This window comes from Centroberyx affinis, unplaced genomic scaffold (genome assembly GCF_046629955.1).
Source record: "Centroberyx affinis isolate AG114_WGS23_722 - 3 ecotype Tasmania unplaced genomic scaffold, CSIRO-AGI_Caff_v1 ptg003461l_1, whole genome shotgun sequence".
NCBI classification, from domain to species: domain Eukaryota; kingdom Metazoa; phylum Chordata; class Actinopteri; order Beryciformes; family Berycidae; genus Centroberyx; species Centroberyx affinis.
This window is the reverse complement of record NW_027281425.1, coordinates 34,470-55,742: the sequence shown is the minus strand read 5'-3', so window position 1 is coordinate 55,742 and position 21,273 is coordinate 34,470. Positions and strand designations below refer to the sequence as shown.

Genomic DNA, 21,273 nt, shown 5'->3' with positions numbered 1-21,273 from the left:
TGTGTTCATACCTGTAGGCCCACATGTCATGTCGATGCATTTCTACATTTGAGATCTTTACCCAAGGGTTACAATATTTAACTTTGTGGGAGCACAGCTCACAGCTTTCCTTTTGAAAAGTCAGCTCCGCCGTTCTTGCGGGCGGACTGCCTTGAGCAGGATGTGTTTTAGGACTACATCTCCTAGAGGGCCACCGCCTTTACGTTGTGGCGTCAACGTGCGTGTGACGCAGCAGCCACTCTTGTTTTGGCAGTTTGTTTCGATATCCGCGGATTGTCAATCCAACAAGAAGGCGTTTATGTGCTGGTTATCCAAAATTTGAAACCGAGGTATTGTACATTTCTGCACAAACTATTCTTGACATCAATATCTTATGCTATAAATGGATGATCTGATTCACAGAAATCTCAGAAGTGAGCTAACCTACTTGCTAGCTAGCGAGCCAAGCTAACTAATATTAGCTTAGCTGCAACCCACTGGTTAGTTCTCTGTGTGACTGATTTTCCGCGGAAATAATGTCATGAATTGTTGTCCTGGCCTATTTGTTTTTACAGCGTCTCAATACAGCGTGAACCCAGTATTAACGTTAGTAAATATTAAAGTTAAGTTACGTTAAGAGGATGTGTATAGTTTCACATTTAGCACTGCCTGTAACATTGGCAGCTTCTCGCAGTGTTAGCGTCACTTGTATGTTTACATTCAAATTACACTGATTTAGATTAGATCTGAGCTAACTACGCGCTGGATTAGCCCTTGAAGCTAACGGGGTGAATGCTAGCAAATATTCCTGGCTTGTCTTTGTTGTTTGATCAAAGTTGGCCTACACCAAATGAACTTTAGCTAGCTATTACTCATGGGTGGTGATTTGAAGTGACACGAATCCAAACCCAACACATGCTGTGGATCTTGGCTTTTCATACGCTAACATGCTTTCTTTTTGTTAAGCTCTTTCGATTGCTAACATTTATATTGTTAGCTAGCCAACTGGATACACGCAGCATATGTCATTTATTAGACCAGTATTACTAGTTTACTGATAGTAATAAGGTGCGGTCGAGCCCTCATCAACTTTTGTGTCTCCAAGTCTTAAAGTGAAACCCTAGCTGTATTTGTTGGCGTCCATGGGGAATACCAGCACTTTAACAGTCTGTATGTGTGTGTGTGTGTGTGTGTGCGTGTGCGTGTGCGCGCGTGCGCGTGGAGTAGATGGTGGTGACTGAGCAGTGCCTGTAGAGACTCGGTGTGTGGGCTGACTCAGGGAGCCTGTTAGCTTAGTATCACAATGGCAGATGGAGGAGGCGATGACGACGTAATTCACCTGGCAAGCTTCAACGTCCACCGCAGCCAAGGTGAGATACCTGCATGTGTTCATTCAAACACACACACACACACACACACACACACTGCTCATACTGCTCCAGTTTGTCATAACAGTCCATCTCTCACACACAGCCTGTTAGCAGTGGGCTAATATGCAGGTTTCATATTCATATTACATGCATTCTCTCTCTCTCTCTCTCTCTCTCTCTCTCCCGCACTCTGTCCCTTAATGACGGATATCCGTATTCGTTACACGTCTTATGTTTTCTCTGTCACCATGCACTGTACACAGAATGCTAATGCTTGCTTGCTTGCTTGTGTGTGTGTTTGTGTAGGCTGTCAGGCCCGTCAGAGGGAGCTCATCACCATTTCTGACGACTCCGATGAGGAGCCTGTGACTCTGGTACCTGGCAGTCCTGTTTTAGTCCCGGATGATGCGGATGATGATGATGTCAGCATACTGGAGGTGAATGAAAAGTGTTCTCACATTCTTCATTCTGCATATACTATGATTGCATGGGTTGAGTACGTTTTAATATGAGGGCACAATAAACAAGGACCAAGGTGAAAGGTTGATTTCATGTGATTGTGTCCTGGGAACTATTGGCTGTGCAGTAAAGTCACAAAAAATATAGAAGACTGTATACATATGGGTTGTTTTCAACTGCTGGCATATTGTGAAATTGCTGAAAATTGCTGTTAGTCGTAGGAGCGGCAGAGGACGCAACAAAAGTAGCATCAATTTGTCTGTTGTCTTTTTTGCTTTCTGTCTTCGCCCACAGCCTCTAACTCCTGCTCGAAGACACGTGATTCGGCCAGCAGCGACATGGAGTGGAGCCTCGCGCAACATAATTCAAGTCACAGGTCAAAGCGGGGCGGCCTCTGGGGACCCCGGCTCTGCCCCCTCTACCTCCAGAGATGCCAAGACCAACTCCTTTGTGGCAAGACCACCCATGCGAATACAGGTTCAGCTGGAGCCTAGCACATCTGGACACACACAGCCACAACCTGGCTCTTCTACATACACACAGTCTCAGCCAAAAACTTACACAAACTCACAGCAACAGCCTGGTACGTCAGCACACACAAAGGCGGAGCCCCAAGCATGTACGTCTACCCAAACCCCGTCTACCTCCACAGACGCCAAGGCCAAGGCCAAGGCCACATCAAGAACACCTTTACGAATACTGCATCAGCCACAGCCTCAGCCTAGCACATCTGGACACACACAGCCACAAGCTGGTTCTTCAACACACCCACTGGTGGAGCCCCAAGCGAGTACCTCTACCCACGCCACGCACAAATCTTGTGCTGTTGCACAGACTGAGTTGGATGCTTCTACACAGACACAAGCCAAGGCTAGTACTAGTACACATACACAAGACAATCCTCAGGCCAGTTCTTCATCTGCACATCCTCAGTCACAGTCACACACACAGACACAGACACAAACTCCGCCCGGTACATCGACACAGCCCCAGGCCAGCGGGCTCACAAACCCACAGCCCCAGGTCCGGCATCTCATCCAGGTGACGGAGGTGAAGCTACTCGTCGTCCCCCAACAACCAAGCGTCAGAGCCCCCGCTCTCATAACCCAACCCCAGCTGCAGCCCAGGCCGCAGGCACTGCTCCAGCCCAGGCCACTGCATCCCACCCGGGGCAACCTCATTCAGATCGAGCCGCAGCCCTTGGCCCAGGCCCCAGCCCAGGCTCTGGCCCGGGCCCCTCAAGTTCCCCAGGTGAGACCAGTGATACCCCCTGCGGTGCTGATAGCCGCAGCCCCGGAGAGACTGGGACCTCCAGAGGCGGGTCACCGAATCATCCTGGGGAGCCAGGCGCCCGGGGAGGCCATTCCCAACCCCCGACCCCAGGCTGGAGCTCCCAGTGAGGTTGCCCCAGCCCCTAGCCTCAACACCAGGGTGCCTAACCCCAACTCTAACCCTCCTGCTCCCCAAGCCCCCGCAGCTTTAGTCCCCCATAACAGACTAGAGGATCTTCTATTTCTGGCTCCAGCCCCAAACCCAGAAAGGGCCAATCCAGCCCCCGGCCTAGTCGCAGTCCCTCCAGCCCCAGAGGACATTCCCAGGATAGAGGATGCAAGGCCTGGTCCCTCTGTGCCACGGGGGGGACATAGGGTGGAGAGACTAGAGCAGCAGCCCCACATTAGGGCCTTGATCACTGGGGTGGTGAGTATCACACAAACTATCACATACACCCGTCACATACACCCGGACAAGCATGGCACCTGCCTTGCACACAAGCAACTTTACAGAGACACAGAGTACTCACAGCATTGAGCTCAGAAGTTACTTAATGTTAAGCTCAATGCTTTTAATTGTGTTATAACCATATCTGTCTCCTCTATCCCAACCCCATCTCCTTATTCTTCCTGTATCTCTCCCACTCTGCGTCTTTCCCCTGCAGTTGGATCTATTCCCAGATGTCCAGGAAGCCTATGTAGCAGAACTGATCCAACGGAACAATGTGAAAGACTTGAATGTGTAAGGAGCATCTACTTTCTTCTGTAGCACTTCATACTGTACAGTATATGGCTATACTAAGTGATTCAGCTGTTGAGGAAATCAGATGTACGCCCATGCGAATGATTATGGAAACAATTTCATTCCTCATTACAGGCCAAAGTATTGGTGCATACGGTTTAAAAGTGTTTGTTTTTGGTGTTGCATTAAAACATGTTTGACTGAGGGTTAAGCATTTGGGGTATGATGTCATTTGTCAGACTTGAGCTATGTTAACTATGACAATAATTCAGTTTGGTTGAAATAGTACCCTTTAATTAATATGTTATATAGTCCCAGGGGGTGGCTTTAGCATTTTAACCATAAACTATAGCTCAAAGAAATGCTACATATCCAGATTTGCAACTGTATCCTGTGCACTTGGAATGTGCTCATGGAGGTGCTTTTTGTTTGATCCTTTGATTTGCTCACATGCAGTTGATTTGTTGACATGAATTACATTTTTATGACAGCTCATAGGCCTGTTCCATTTTCTTTTTACAATTTCAGGATTTCTTGAACCATCGAAATGCATAACTTAAAATGATAACTGAAAATGTTTTGTTTACATTTCATGAAAATTAGTTTTTACCTTGTTTTTAAAGGCTGCATAATAAAGCAGAAAACCTCTTTTACTAACTGCAGATTTTTGATAGGTGACCCACAGAATGTTTTTTATTTTTCTCCCATGCACTGGGGAACTGTCCAGAATCTGTACTTGTTATTTTTGTATTGTGTAGGCTGAAACCAAAATCTCAAGTATGATCGGTATTGAAAGACTGCTTGTTTTCATACCTGTAACTCCCCTTTGCTGTGTTTCTAGTATCTGTAACCTGCTGTTGGAGAACCCAGCGTTTCCAAGGAGGGAGACTGCAGCAGCCACTGCAGCTCCCACCAGTATCCTACTGGAGTCTGGAAACACCCAGACAGAGGTAGGTGTTTGTGTGTGTGTGTGTGTGTGTGTGTGCGCGCGCGCACGTTCTGTCTTTTTACAAGCCTTTCGTGTCAATTAGACGCACAAGAATAGGAAACCTGTAAAAGTGGTTACTTCTGAGGGCAGTTTTTCTGGAAAATGGCTTTACTTTTAGGCTTTGGGCATGAGTTTAGTTAAGTTGGCATGTAGTGGTGAAGGTCATGGTTTTGAGAACAAATTCAAATCGGTATTTAACATTCTCACCAATGTAACAAACACGTATGTATGCATGCAAAGGGTGTAAACAAATAATGAAGAATAAATTGTTCGTCATTTTATAATTATGTCGATCAAGCTTAACTAACTAAAATAAAAATTTTGCAGAGTAGAACTTTTCTTGAATTCTGTCACTGGATAATGACTCTGGACTGTTGTTGAGGAGTGATAGAGCTTATGGAGGGATGTGCTTTGCAATGGGGCTTGAATCCTAAGCAGAGGATTAACACACTGTGGAAAAATGACATTATGTGTGTGAGAGAGAGAGGAGATATACTAACTATAGCTTTATTTGTATAGCACTTTTTCAAAGCAAAGTTTACAGAGATGAGGTTCCTTAACATTGTAGCCATTTTTTTTTAACGCTCAAGTTAGTACCGAAAACCAGCAGCCCTGTTAGAGTGAATAAGAAATTAGCATGCACACGCACATATGTATATGCAAACATAGAAAGAGAGAGAAACTGTCCCACCTCAGTCTCTCTGGCTTGTTCAGACAAAACAGCAGACAGTGCACAAATTGGCCCCTGCTGCCACATAGCCTGCTTACTCAGCTCATCCCGCCACCCCACCCCCCCACCTTCCCAACTATTAGGCGAAAGCCCAATTTGTCAAAATCACAGGAAACAAAGTAAGCTGCATCTCTCAATGTATTCAACTTAGTGAGCATTGCTGTCTCTAGCCCCCAGTCATGCTGATTTGAACAAGACTGGTCAACATTGGAAGCAACCTAAAAGTCTTTGAATTTGATATGTGAGTGTGTGGGAAACCTGCTTATGCTTCTGCCTGTGTGTGTCCTTTTAGGTGACCGAGGACCTGTTTGACTATGCCAAGCTGGGGACGGTGGGACCGGAGGCTGTGATGCAGGCTGCTGACTTGCTGATGGCAGACTTCAGGATGCTCAGCTGTCAGGACATCAAATGGGCCCTCAACGCCCTCAAGGGACACTATGCAATCACACGCAAGGTATCTGTGGTCTCATATTACACAATTGTTGCTGATCATATAGTGCTGGCCTCAGGAATGCAATTACAGTGTACAGCTGATTACTGTGCACACAGTAGGTTAGCTCACTGTGATTTTTTTTATGTGTCTATGAGTGCATGCAGTCTCTTATTTTCTTTTCTTTTCTCTACTTTCTTCTTACTCTCACTTTCAATTGCCTCTTTATCCCTCCCTGTCTTTCTTTCTTACATCTCTTCCTCTCTCCATTCTCCCTTCTTTCTCACTTTGTCTATCCTCCTCTCCTAATCTCTCCCTCTCTCCTCACCCCCACCCCTCCTCCCAGGCCTTATGCGAAGCTCTGAAGAAGTGGCAGGATTCAGGCGACCCCTCAGGAAAGAGACGGCGGAGTAGAGCCTCCTCCGAGCGCTGCTACATAGATTTCCAGTTTGAGCACGGTGAATACAGTTTCTCACTCACTCTCGGTGTGCACAGTGATGCTGCTCACACACAGGTCCACATGCTCTGCTCCAGAGGGCGCTGCCTTGCATACACTCCCCTACATCGTACTTAAAGGTGTATGCTCGGTGCAGCAGCACACCGTGATGGATAACATGACCATACCATATTTTCTTTGGAATGGCATGGAAGATGTTCCATGTTTACAGTTTGCTTCTTATATTTGGACACCAGCTACTAGACCAGCTAGACTGTATAGTTTTCATATATGTATCTTCTTCCTGAACCTTCCTAAGTCAATTTTCCTCAAAGTAGGTCAATAGTCCCTGGGGTTCAAGAAACCATATAGATAATACCCATTTTGGTCCACTGTCAATGCATCAAAATTGAAGTTTGACACACCACTTGATGCTTTTGTTGTGTGTTGGACCATTGACAACTAACGGTGTGGTTGAAAACGAGCACATAGCTCCCTGTGCATGTCTTTTTTTTTAAAGATTTATTTTAGCCATTTTATGCTTTATTTGACAGAGATAGTGTGAGAGAGAGACAGGAAGTTATGGTAGAGAGAGAGGAGAGGACAAATGACCGCGGGCCAGATTTGAACCCGGGTCGCTGCGGGAAGGACTGAGCCTTATACTCCCTGTGCATTTCTGACTTGATGCTTACTCAGTAGTGTTCCCTCTGTCCTCCAGGCTCGGTGAAGTTCGACAAGAGGATGTATTTCTTAGAGAATGACCGTCGCTACTGCAGGACCTACGGTACTCTGGAAGCTTCTGTACAGAAGGAGCTCTCGTTCTATCAGCAGAAGGCCAAGGAATGGGCAGAGGTACACACACACACACACACATACACATTACTCTAGACAGACACACAACTCTAGTACACATGTTCTTTTTCTCTGATGATTTGTCCATCCTTTCAGTTGTCTGCAGTGGCTGATTTGTACCGATTTCAAAAGGGGGATGGTGGGGAGGTTCAATAATGTTCTACTAAACATGTTCCTCTAAAATGGTTAGCAGTTGCAGTGTAGTGTAGGTGGATGCCATTCCCTTTTTACCTCCATGCTGAAATCACTCTACTCACATATGGTGGTATGCCAAAAGCGCCATATTGTAAAATTGGGACTGAATCCATTGTAGCCACTACTGGCCCTGCAGAGAGGGACCACAGGGGTTTGCACCTCACTGCACACCGCCTGTGGAAATGGAGGCCACAGAGATCGCAGGAGACTTAGATTCATTTGACAGTTCTTGTTTACATGAAAGCATTGTCAAATGTTCTGTAACATTTTAGGAATGCAGATTTTGAATTGAATGGAACTGCTTGGGAAAGTAGTAATGGGTAATGGCTTGTGCCTCAGGGTCTGTAATGGTACTTTAACATACGAGCGCATCCTCCTTTCTGGTTAATTATTAACCTACGATCATGAGATGGACTCTTTCTGTCTCAACTATAAATATGGAAAGAACAGTTATTGTCCATGGTAACAGTTAGAGGATACTTCAGCAATGGCTTTATATGACATCTGCTGTCAAACTAACAAGGAACTGCTCTGTTTATTGATCATTAACTTTTTCTCTCTTTCTCTCTGGCTCTGTCTGCCTGCCTGTCACCCGTCTTTCTCTCTCTCCAGCACGAGGACTTCCTCCTGGCACTGCAGGTCAATGAGGATGAATATAAGAAGGTAGGAATCACACATTACTGGACCAAACTGATGTTACCTTCACAGTGACTTGTACCTGGTTAAAATATAGAAAAAGCCCGGCCTCCCAGTGGTTCAGTTGGCTACTGTGCAAATCATTTACTCATAATGCCATGGATCTGAATATAGCTTGGACTATGCTGCAGGCATTCATTCATTCATTGTGTCATGCTGAAGACTACATATTCAGAACCTGTTGGTGTCCTTGTTCAGGATGGGTACTCGGCAGCATGGTTGCTGCTAAATTTATATTTATGATGGCTACACTATCTCCTTTAAGAGCAGTTTTGGGACCGAAATTAAAATAGATCCCCCAATTATGCTGGCCAGTTTGGTGTCAGACTATTTCTCTTGAAGTCTAACAGCTGAAGGTCACTGCTGTCTGTGAAGTTACCAGCTGTAATGCAGCTTTCCCCAGTCCCTGAAAAGCAATTTACTTGAAAATATAATATAGACTAGTAGCTTTGTAGATTAATTTAACTTCTTAATCCTCTTAGCACTATGAAGCACTTAAGGCATCCGGGTAACTTTTCTGTGCAATAGGCTGCAATTTCAGATTTGGGTCACAGCGTTGAATTAAAAGAATTGTGATTTCTGAAAAATGCTGAAAAATTTAACAACCACTATGCGTCATTGTCTCGCCAGGACGGCCAGTTGATAGAGTGCGGCTGCTGCTATGGGGAGTTTGCGTTTGAGAAGATGACCCAGTGTTCGGACGGTCACCTCTTCTGTAAAGAGTGCCTGGTCAAATACGCTCAGGAGGCAGTCTTTGGCTCCGGACAGGTACAGTACACACACAGTTTCCCCACGTTTGAAAAAGGTTTAGGTGGTGATGTTGCGAGGCGATTGTTAATGGCCATTCCTACACAAAATCAAAGTCTTTCTGAGCACACATCACCTGTAGGAGCAAATATAAGCCTAAAATTAAAAAAAGATTAGAATAGAGGGTATAAATAATACAGTAGAAATAATAATGGGGTACAATACAGCTCATAAAAGTGTATAAAAATGTTTTAAGCAACCAGTAAAATTTTAAAATAAATTCTAAACCTACAACATATTTTGCTGGCTTAAGTAAAGTTTTTTCTTCTTCTTTGTACTGCCATGAGATTTTGACTTGTACTGTGCACTGTCTGTGTGTGTTTGTGTGTCACTGATCAGCATTGTGTGGGTGGACAGCCTTGTGTGGTTGTGATTATACCTGCGCATCTGCAACTGTAAGAACGCATGGTGGTGCTAATGGTTTTTGATGTGTGTCTGTGTGTGTGTGTGTTCCAGTCGGAGCTGAGCTGCATGGAGGCGGGCTGTCCATGCTCCTACCCAGTGTGTGAGCTGGAGAAGGTCCTGCCAGAGAACATACTGTGTAAATACTATGAGAGGCAGGCAGAGGAGGCGGTTGCTGCTACCTGTGCTGATGAACTAGTGCGGTAAGTGTGTGTGTGTGTGTTAGCCTTTACACCTAGCATTAACATCGTCTAGCATCTGGATTGCGTCTGCATGTAATTTAGCTGGATTACATTTACACCTGATATTAAAACATGTGTCTCCAGTATACACATTGAAATTGGATTTCCCACACAAAATACATTGCTGCACACATCACTTCATTTTGTAATATTTACGTCCGTTAGAAATGACAGTAAATGCCTAGTCTCGCTCGTTCCCATTCACACATATTCTAACAATCCATTTTTTGACCAGTATGTTAATATCCCATCCCCTGTTTGATTTCCATACTCTTCCTGGGTTGATCGACGTTCAAATGTTTCTTTCCATTCACATAGTCGTTGTATGTCGATTAGAGATGCATTGTATATACACTTTGTTGTTAATATTGGCCTTATACATCTCTGATCACTTCCAGATGTGGTTTGGGTGATTGGATTCATTGTCAGTGTGTTTTTGTTCTAAGCGATTACAACCCAATCACCCTTGATGCATGTTGTAAAGGGAGCCTGTGCATGCAGAGCAGATGATAGATGAGGAGGACATCAAGTAATGGCTCTTTGTTTGAGAGTGGGATTCTCTTGTCTGATATACAACTGTATCCCAAATTTCTCACCCACCCTCCTTTCCTCTCCTCCCTCTCTGACTTCTACAGGTGTCCATTTTGCAACTTCCCAGCCTTGTTGGACAAAGGCATGTCCCTGTTTAGCTGTCCCAACCCCCGGTGTCGCAAGGTCAGTCCTATACTCTCTGTAGATATATTAACGTACTCCAAGCTTGGTTCAGCAGTTGGTTGGTTCATTATACACTCTGAGACATCCAGGTAACCACGCTTTTATATTGCTGCTCTCCTGGGCCAAACATCTCTCGTAACTGTACGAATATGTTCAAAGTCAACGTTCCTAGTCAAATATAGGTTTAATCTTTGGTGCTTGCACGGTAGACGATGCCTCTGACAAATCATATGCTACATCCTATTTGTCAGAGGTAAAATATACTCTGTGAGCGAGAAGTTGGCCCTTGATGAAAGGCAAGAGGAGAGCTCACGGATAATTTTATCCACCATTACATATAAAAACCTGGTCTTACATTGAAAATCCCGGGGTTTCGAATGCGTGCCCGCCACTTCCGCATAAATCATCTCATCGCAGGCCTTGGCGAGAGAGCGAGAGACGGGGATCAAAGTGTGCAAGAGAGAAAAAGATTGATGAACAATGAGCATTTTTATGGAGCCGATGAAACGGTTCCATCTGGGGAGGTCATCAACTCTGTCTCTCTGTGTGTTTATCTCTCTGCCTCCTCCCTCTGTCTGAGGAATGCAAGGGGAGGCGTTGCTCTTTGTCAGCCAAGGCTGTCACATGGATTCCAGTGTAAAATCTCCATTATTTACCACACACATACCTACAGTCTTTCTCTCGCCCGCTCACTCTTACCACACGAAACAGTCCCCCCGCCTCTCTTTCTGTCTCTTCTCTTTCTCTCTGTCTCTCTCTCCCACATTTACTCCTACGACGCAACCACAGTCTCTCTCTCTCTCTCTTTCTTGCACACACACACACACACACACACCTCCCATCGTTAATTTCCCGGTATGGGAGAGCGAAAGAGATATGGTATTGTGTTCCCATCAACATTGCACCAGAATAAACGTACGTGTGTGTGTGTGTGTGTGTGTGTGTGTGTGTGTGTGTGTGTGTGTGTGTGTGTGTGTGTGTGTGTGTGTGTGTGTGTGTGTGTGTGTGTGTGTGTGTGTGTGTGTGTGTGTGTGTGTGTGTGTGTGTGTGTGTGTGTGTGTGTGTGTGTGTGTGTGTGTGTGTGTGTGTGCGTGCGCATATCTGTGCATTCCCCTCTGGGCACCATGGTAGCATGGTATCCCTCTAGTAACATGGAACTAATAGTCTTGGATTGTTTGCAAAGTGGATAATTGACTTAGTTTTGAACAGAGAAGCCTTTGTCTGTGTGCCTTTCCATTGGTCTGCATACTTTTTTGTGATTGTGTATTTCTGCGTATTAATATGTCTTCCTGTTTATGTGTAATTGTGCACTGACATGCACAGGCATACATTCATGCCTTCTAGTATGTGGAGTTTCTATTTGTGGTGGGGGTTGGATTTTGCAACCAAATCATTTGCCAATAACAAGATATAGTGCAACCCTGAAATCCTATGAAATAATTTATTTTTTCATTTTTTGGATTTCTCTATACCCGTTCTTAACGCTGATCAGATTTACATTACACTTAGGCTTACCCATGTCCCACAACATAACTCATATTTTTCAAACAAATTTGATTAATGGGCTAGTGGGACAGCTGACCCTGCTGGCTTTAAATGGCCCTCACAGCAGTGTAGACACCCCATTATACCAGCAGTCAAGAGACTATTGGAGCAGCTGACCCTGCTGGCTTGAAACGGCCCACTCAGCAGTTCAGAAACCACATTGTGACAGCAAGCAACAGAGTTGTCTGTGTTAAAAGAATCACACCAGGAGATGGAAGGTGTATCACTACTTTTTGCTACTATAGGTATAACTATGACCTGGATTTCCATACATCGGGCCGCAGCTGGTGTCCTTTCTCTTCATCCAGGGCTACTGGTTGCTCTTTTCTGCTTTTAGCTGCCTGACATAAGCTTTGACCATGAATCCGTAGCTCATTGAGTAAACTGGTAAGTGATATGTATTGCCACCCAATGGGTGTGACCTGGCTTTCCAGTTGTCCAGCCTGGCACTCTCGTTCAAAGCATCTTAATCATGTTCCTTTCATATGCCTTATCTAATGCATCCGCCCATGGCACACTGAGCTCTACTATCTCTGGTGGGACTGTAAAGTGCAGATTTACATCTGCTCGCATTCCCCAATACCCAAACTCCACTAGTTACTCTAACTTGTGCCTCCTCAGTAGTAATCTTTCCTGGTTCGTCCCCTTCATGTGCAAAGCCAATTTGTTGCAGTGGGTTCTGTCTCCTAACAGGTGAAGAAGAACTGAATTAAATTTTTCACTTTTTTGTCACAATTTCAAGTTTTCTTTCCCCCACATTTTTTTGTGCGACTGCTAGTTTGTGTTGTCCCATCACTGCCTGTTTATCTCGTACAGTGTCGTGTCACGCTCAGGTTGGAAAGCACACGGCTGTCGCTGTAATCAGACAAGGTTCTGTAGACGCAGCAGCTCGGTGCTGTTGAGGATGATGTTGATGCTTCCTCCTGCAAGTCTGTCCATTAGCCTGTAGGTGGAGCCAGAGGTTTGTAGCTGCCGCCCTGCAGTATCATTGCACAGCTGCACCCCATTACGTACACACACACAAAAGTTAGACATGCTCCAGATGTATCTTTGGTCAGTTCCCGCTCTGAATGTGTTGAATAACTCCCAGTGGCGTGGCTGTCTCCTTCCCATTATCCAACCTGGACTCTCAGACAGTCAGAACTGCAGATTTAGGGCGACTAGCAAATATGGTTATGGTATTGAATTGGTTGTTTATTAGAGAATTCTATTTAGAATTAGACGGTGAACAGCAGTCATGTGCTTACATTGTCAGTGGGCCAAGAGCAACAAAAGTTTATGTGACTTGCTTCCTCTTTAGTGTGTTAAAGAATCAGGATGTGTTTTGTAACCTTGTGACTCGGTGACTGTGTTCTGTCTGTATTTCCCCTCTCTGCACTGGAAACTCCCTCACACAGCCAGATATTGTCATGAGAACATAACCACTAGATAGACTGGCTTGAATGTGCTTTTCTTCTTGCTCCCCTATTCACATCAGCACAACACACACTCAAACACACACACACACACAATTGAAGACAGTTGTTGTACAGTAAGCTCTGCAGCCCCGTTCAGTCTAAGAGTGGGGAGGGGCTTCATTATGTAACTGACACACTTCCCTTAAGCCCACCCCCCTCCTTTCATACTGCTCCTTCATTGGCCGGACACACTTTCCACTCCCCTCGCACTGGTTTCTCATTGGCTGGACACACTTCCCCTCCATTTCAAATGTGGTTCAGATCATGTTTGACCCAGATTTTCCTACCTCTCTCTGTCTCTCTCTCTTCCCCCGGCTCTGTCTGACCTACACACACACACACACACATACACACACACAGATGCTAATGTATTCCACATGTGGTTATGAGGGCATTTGGACAGGCTTGTTCCTGGCCTGTGTATGATTAGTTTATAGCAGCAGAGGCAGTAGAATGTAGGCCATTGGAAGACTATCATAGGAAGATTTGGCTCTACCGCTGTGGAGACAATTAAGAGAGGTGCGTTTGTGCACAAACGTGTTTGCGTATCCATGAGCGTTATCCTGCTGCAGTTGGCCTCTCGTCCATCATCACATCTGCTGCATTCCTCAGCCCGCTCCCAGTGAATCATGTATATCACAGGACATGCAGAGACATGCCATGTAATGTCATTTTAGACATGCATCTCTCTCTTTTGTTTTTTCTCTCTCTCTCTCTCTCTCTCTCTCTCTCTCTCTCTCTCTCTCTCTCTCTCTCTCTCTCTCTCTCTCTCTCTCTCTCTCTCTCTCTCTCCTCTCTCTCTCTCTCTCTCTCTCTCTCTCTCTCTCTCTCTCTCTCTCTCTCTCTCTCTCTCTCTCTCTCTCTCTCTCTCTCTCCCTCCCTCTCCATTTCCCCTTGGCCCTGTGTTCCGCAAGTAGATTTGATTGCAGTAAGAGCCACCTCCCCTCAAAAACACACTCTCTCGCGCACACACGCACACACATACACACGCACCAACACACACACACACACACACAGTTGCTCTGCAGCCCCCCAATCAGAAGCTCTGCAAACGGCTTCTGCTGCCTTATAAGGGCTGCTGCAGCCTGCACCGTGAGAGAAGAGAGAGATAGAAAAAGAGAGAGAGAGATCCAGAGGAGGAGGAAGGGGAGGTATGAATGAAGATGTGGGGGGGGGGGGCGGGTGGAGAGGAAAGGGACCGGGACGCAGGGGAAACGAGTGTCATGAATGAAGATAGAGGAAGAGTTAGGGGAAGAAGAACAGGATGGAGAAAAGAATGGATGGGGAGGAGTGAGTGCATGGGGATGGATGGATTTGGATAGTAGGCTAGTAAAGTAATGTGGCTGGATTTGCATTTGGTCCCAGATACCAGTTGGAGTGTATTCTTACAACAGCAGTGTGTGTGTGTGTGTGTGTGTGTACACGCGTGTGTGGATGCATGTACTGTATATGTTAATGCTCGGTTAGCTCTTGAGCTGGGCTAATCTGTGTGGCACCAGCAGCAGCGTTCACATTGGTATCACTTATGCATCGTAAAACCGTATGTGTATCTCTGTGACCTTTGTCGCATTTGAACCACAGACAATTTTACTGTTGCATTCAAAGGAGGCGTTCAGGGGCCGTAGGACACGCCCAGTACAGGTGTGTTCCTGCATAAAGGGGGCGTGGTCCATCAGCTGTATTTTTAGCCGTGCTATAAGAAGGCCGGTGTGTTCCTGCTCTTCAGCAGCTTGTCCAACAAGTCCCAGAGACACACGCACTCAAATACAGTCACTCTCCAGCCGTCCCTCTTCCTGGTCTCTAGGTTACCACTAGGGGGTGATCTCTCACCACGTCGCCTGCTCCTCGTCTCCTCCGTCCGCTCCTCATCCCCCTCTCATTCTCTCCCTGCCAGTCTTTGTGTGCGCTGCCGCTTTTTCTGACGGTTAGGTCCGCTTCTACAACCCCTTACCCGCCCTCCCCGTTTATGCAACCGAAAGCACAAAATTGGCACAAGCATATGTAAGTCCAGAGGGAGCTTTCTCACCGTATTTTACACACACACACACACACACAGAGAGGGGAGTGAAGCCTGCACATTTCATTGTGAAGGGTAGTAAAGGTAGTAAAGAACCACAGTACACGGTCAGCTTCCAGGGCTTTCCCAGCCTGTTTAACTCCTGGTGGCTCGGCACTCATGACTGTCGCCCGTCATCCCTTCTCTCTCGACCATCCTTCCTGTCTCTCTCCGCTGTACACTAATAAATTAGAAAACGCCATGAAAACGTGAATAGTATTAGTCTCTTTTGTATCTTCCACGCGTGAGGCGTTTGAATGGGCTCCAAACGTGGTTTTCCCCTCGCTGGAAGCTTCTAAAAGGGGCTCCAATAGCGTCATGTTTGTCTCTAAAGGTCCTTGTGTGCCCTTCAGAGAGTCTTCAGATCCCCCTTGCCAAGTCAAAACCCGCCGCACTGTCAACATTACCAGCTAACCCTCTCTAAATGCCAGAGAAAACTCTGGCGTTTGCAGCCCAGTTCCCCACCCTTTGGCTGACCTTGCACACGCAGGAAAACAGCACAGCGTTCCCAGTGAATATTGTGAGAGCTACGAGCCTATGGTAGCGGAGAGACGTCAGGGAAAACACACACACACACACACACACACACACACACACACATTCGCTTAGGGGTTGAAGGATGTGTAAGTGGGCCACAGGAAGCGAAGGGTGTGTTTCTGACCAATGCTGCGTTTCCAATCCTGGGTCAAGGGTCAGGCTGGAGGTTGCTGTGGAGACGTGGATCATACTGTGCTGCATCAGCTGTCATATGCCGCACTCGTCAATATTAGATGAGCGGTTCAAATATTTATGACGACACCACTAAGCTAAGGGTTAGTCAGGGAGGCAACCCCCAGCTGAAGTGTGTGTGTGTGTGTGTGTGTGTGTGTGTGTGTGTGTGTGCGCAAAGCTCCACCAGCCGTAGCAGTGAGACTGTCTGCCCCAGATGTCCTTCAGCTGAGGGGCAGAACGTCTTGGGCCGACACGACCGAGGCGGCGGGAAGGATGGAGTTGCTGTTACTAGGCAACCGAGCAGACGGCGACGAACGAATCGCACTCTCGCTGCAGTCGCACACGCACACACACACACACACACATACACACATGCATATGCACAGAGCCACACCTAGCCGTGTCTCCGAGTCCCTGCAGTGGCAGCACCAGCAGCATATAGAGTAGACGCTGTATAGGAATATTCTCGGGGTTCAGCTTTAAGTGGAATAGTGTTGGAGGAGGGGGGTGAATAATATGGTTGTGTATCATCGATGCTGATGGATGGATGGGGTGGGGAAACATCTGTGATGAATTTGGAATTTCATTTCTCACCCGCAAGTGACCAAATGCTGTAAGAAGGAGATTCTAATGAAGTGATTTCTCCCTCTCCCTCTCCCTCTCCCTCTCTCCCCCCTCTTCTCTCTGGTCTGTAGGAGAGCTGTAGGAAGTGCCATGTCCAGTGGAAGCAGCATGTGGGGAAGACGTGTGAGGAGGTCCTGGAGAGGGATGAGACCCGCATGAGGGTGCTGTTGTAAGTGTCTCACAGAAACAAACAGGGCTCCTCTGTCACATTTTCCACCCCGGCCGCAACTCGCAGTGCCTCCTTACTTGCCTCCTTACTCCCTTTTATACTGTATCCGAGGCTACTGTCGCGTCTTCTACCCCCTCTGCTCCCGTCCTATCCCCCCCCCCCCCCCTCACCGGAGAGGATGCCGGGTAAACAGCTCGGTTTCCCGGACAACAATCCAGGAAGCGGAGAGAGGCCGGCTGCTTCCTGTGTCCCAGCGGGGCAGCACTTCCTGTTTTGGGCCGTCCGCAGCCCCTCTTACTTCCTGGTGCTGAAAGAGGCAGGAAGCTCTCTGGTAGAAAGATCAGTGAAGCAGATCGGACCAGCTCACCTCAGAGCCTTCATCATAGCACAGACCTGATGGTTATACCAGGACAAATCTAAAAAAGTCTGAATGTCAACATTAGGCCACTCCGGGTTTCTGGGTTGTGTCTGCTGTATGGAGACACAACCCAGAAACCATTGGGCTGTTCAGGCTGATGGAGATTTCAGTTCTATAGCTTGATCAAGAGTTTGATTTAGTCCTATATCCCAGGGTCATGTTGGTAATACTATGAAGCCATAGCAATTGAATGGAATGATGATATTCTACAGCAAAACAACGTCTGTGTGACCCTGAATAAAAAGCTATGGGTCACAGGCCTTGATGTGAAAAGACTTGAAAAGACTAACATGCGCCTGACTTGTAGACAAAATTTCTCATTTGACTTCAAGGTTGAAAAACATTGGAGAACCTCTGACCCAGAGCTATGTAGAACAAAGCTCAACTGATTGTCTACACTCTTGGTTTTACAGCTCACTTTAATCACAATCTAGCACTGTTTCAGAAATATGTGCTCTTGGCAGTGTTGTTATGTTTGCCTCTCTCTTTCTCTATCTCTCTCTCTACTTTCTCTTCACTATCTCCCTGCTTTTTTGTCTGTCTTTTTTTATTTCTCCTCTCTGTCGTTTCTCTCTTTGTCCACCGCTCCTCCTGACCTGTCTATCCATCTCCCTCCCAGTGAGGAGCGCATGACGGCAGCCCGGGTGAGGAAGTGCGTGAAGTGCGGGACGGGCCTGGTCAAGTCGGAGGGCTGCAACCGGATGTCGTGCCGCTGCGGCAGCTTCATGTGCTACCTCTGCCGAGAGCCCATCACCGGCTACAACCACTTCTGCCAGCACGCCCGCTCGCCCGGCGCCCCCTGCCGCCACTGCCGCAAGTGCTCCCTCTGGACCGACCCCACGGTGCGTCCAGATACACACACATATGATGTTCTTGCGGTACTGGCAGAATTGCTGTGTTTCATTTACTTCTGTGTGGATGTATCTGGTCATTCAGTGATTTGGTCATTAACCTCAGCCGGTGTAAATTCAGTCCCATCTGCGCAAGAGCATTCTGTGGTCCTCCACACACACCAACTCTCCCTGACTGCACTCTGACCCTAAACCATCTGACTCCATGGTAGCCCACAGTGACCTGGACATAGTATTGCTGGCAACCAAAAGCAGCAATTAGTCCCTGAGCAGCTAATCACCTGGAGCTGCTCCAGTAGCACTATAGAGGCACCAGAGCGGGCCAAAAGCTAGTCTGAAAGGCATTGCCAAGAAATGACTAAGTGCTTGTAGCCAGAGGGTTGGTGAAAGGGGGTTGGCTGCATTCTTAACACACATAATGAAATGGATTTCTTTTGCCAATCATAGATTTTCACAAAAAGTTGGGAGAATTTAACAGTTTATGTTTGCACCACCCCTTGTTGAATTTGAATACATTGCCATCTGTATGTAACCAAGATCCAACCAAATCCACTAGTAACACTAACCAGGCTAACCGGGATGTAGCTTTCTGTATACTTCGCTTCAACGTACCCGTAGTGTTTGCTTTGCTAGATGAACACATTATCCAAGAACTAGCATTGCACTGGACAGTTTAGACCAACCCAGCTTCTCTAATCAGAAACTGCAGACCCAGTAGCCACAGTAGCCATGAGCCAGTAAGACGGTTTGCTCCAGACTGAGCCACAGTCAGCCTACAGTTAACCCAGCAGAATGTTAGTTAACTGACATCTAATACAGCAATTATACCCAACTAGGCGATCTTTATGGGATGGGATGGTGTTGCAAATACGAATGAGGGGCAGTAGAGTAAAGAATGCACTCTCAGGTGTTATGGCTTTTATACAACACTTAAAACAATGGTGTACTGTCTAAAAAGTTTTCTTCAGAGCAGCCGCATGCTAGTTAACCCCCTGGTTACCACAAGAGTTAGTATAGCAGCCAATTCTATTTTTGATCGAACAGCTATACGTAACTACTAACTGTTTTGTCTCATTGGAATGACTAACAGTATGTGCTTTTGTGTGTGTGTGTGTGTGTGTGTGTGTGTGTGTGTGTGTGCCTACAGCAAGATGACGAGCGCATCATTCAGGAGATCCAGAAGGAAGGAGAGGCAGAGCTGAATAAGAAGTCTGCAGGTCAGTATTCTGGCTAGACTTTACTTATTATCACCCTGTCTACCATGCACCAGCACAGTCCCAAAGGCCATGATACACTTAAAGTATTTTAGGGCTGTTTAGAATGGTCAGATGGTGGCTGCACTTTTTTTTAATCCAATGAAACTGTTGATTTGATATCGCTCAGCATTTTATCTGTATCAGTTTTGTCCTGTTCAGCATTTCCCTTCTATTCCAATGAAAGGTGTTGCTGTTACCGTGTGGTGGAGTGTGTTCCCTGGCAGTGGAACCAGAGTTATTATAGTGCACACAGCAACATTATTTTTCCTCTCTGGCGTTTCCTCTTTGTCATTTTAACCATTATTTATTCAGACAAGTTGACTGTTGTTTACAGCAAGGGCCGGGGGGCAGTTGCAGGGGGTTTCCTATGTTTGGTTTGTCTAAATGTGTTGGCAGTGTATAAGACGGGCCGGGTGGGTGTAGGTGGGGGTTAGATGTCAGCCTTCCAGCCCGACCCCAGAGACCGGATCAACAGTTTAACACACTGAGGAACTGGACAAGAAGACCAGGAGAGATGATCGGTGTAATGTTGATTGACAACTTCTTTCTTTCTCTGTGTCTCTCTCTCTCTCCCTCAGAAAATTCAGGGAAGCGGGTCGGCCCTCCGCCCGAGCCCATCACCGTTGCCAAGCGGCCGCGCGTCGGTCCGCCCGCCCAGAACCCGCCGAACCCCCCGCCGCCGCCGCCTCACCCCCAAGCGGTACGAGCTCCCCTGTTGGTCCCCCCGCGCATCATCTACCCCCAGGCCCCGCCCCAGGCCCGGATGTTCCAGATGATCCCGCCCCGGCTGCCCCCGGCGCCCTACGTCCCCCCGCTGCAGCACCTGCCCCCCCTGAACAATAACAACAACAACAACCACCACCACCCGCCAGTCAATCATAATCACCATAACATAGACATGATGGACCTGCCCATGCACTACGGACCACCGCACCGCTACTACAGACGCTTCTAACACACACACACACACACACACACACACACACACACACACACACAGCCAAGTTCCTGTTGTTCTTGGGAGAATTGTCCTGTTCAAGACGAATTCGCCCTTTCATCGGCTGAGGTTGCCTAATAATCGTTATTCATGGGTGAAATGTTCTGCGACAGATGTACCAGCTGATGTTGTGCACACTTAAGCGCGCACAGGCACACTTCCTGGGGTGACTGTCTTGTTCGACAACTGATTCACCAGCTGAAACACACACACACACACACACACACACACTTGCACTACAGTTACACTTTTCATTTCAGCGCTGTTTTTGAGATCTGATGTTGCACGATGTCAAGAGTCCCCACTTGGCCTATCGTCTGCTGTGTCTAATTTTTTTTTTTTTATATATATATATATATCTGTGTCTGTCTTTTTTCCGTTCTTCCTCCTCGTCTCTTTTCTTGGTTCATATGCGCTTGTGCAGATTTCCAGTCACCACTCCAGCATGTGGTCCGGCTCATCAGATCCAAATTCAAGTAAACTCCAACTCTTGGGAGCATCCAGACCCGCCAGTCGATGCGTCCGCGCGTGTTCAGATGATGGAAATCGAGTTGAAATGACAAGTGTATCTGTAGACACACACACACACACACACACACACACACACACACACGCTCACACACACACGTTGAGACACCTTGCCTTCCCCCACCGAGCCTGGGATTTCAGAACAATGTGGATCACCCCTCAGCGTTGGGTTTTGTTTTTTTTTTTGTTTTGTTTTTTAACTTTTCATCTTTTCAAGTTTGAATAATGGGGTTGAACTGAATAATTTAGCACCTGGATACAGTTTATTTACGGTTTATAAAGATATTTTTGAATACATAAAAAAAAAGTTAGCATTCCCTTCTGTATCTTGGCGTAACAAGTGTGAGA

General features: G+C 46.7%; 1 protein-coding gene across 1 annotated transcript; it reads left to right on the top strand.

Moving 5' to 3' along the window:
* The first annotated feature begins 240 nt into the window (after positions 1-240).
* rnf216 (ring finger protein 216) lies at positions 241-21,273 on the top strand. Its single transcript, XM_071539482.1, has 17 exons — positions 241-329; positions 1,207-1,349; positions 1,656-1,786; positions 2,103-3,506; positions 3,745-3,821; positions 4,663-4,771; positions 5,832-5,993; positions 6,316-6,427; positions 7,124-7,257; positions 8,065-8,115; positions 8,779-8,916; positions 9,412-9,560; positions 10,235-10,313; positions 16,778-16,875; positions 17,913-18,135; positions 19,292-19,361; positions 19,979-21,273. The coding sequence occupies exons 2-17, from the start codon at positions 1,283-1,285 to the stop codon at positions 20,353-20,355; spliced, it is 3,381 nt and encodes a 1,126-aa protein (XP_071395583.1). The 5' UTR covers positions 241-329; positions 1,207-1,282; the 3' UTR covers positions 20,356-21,273.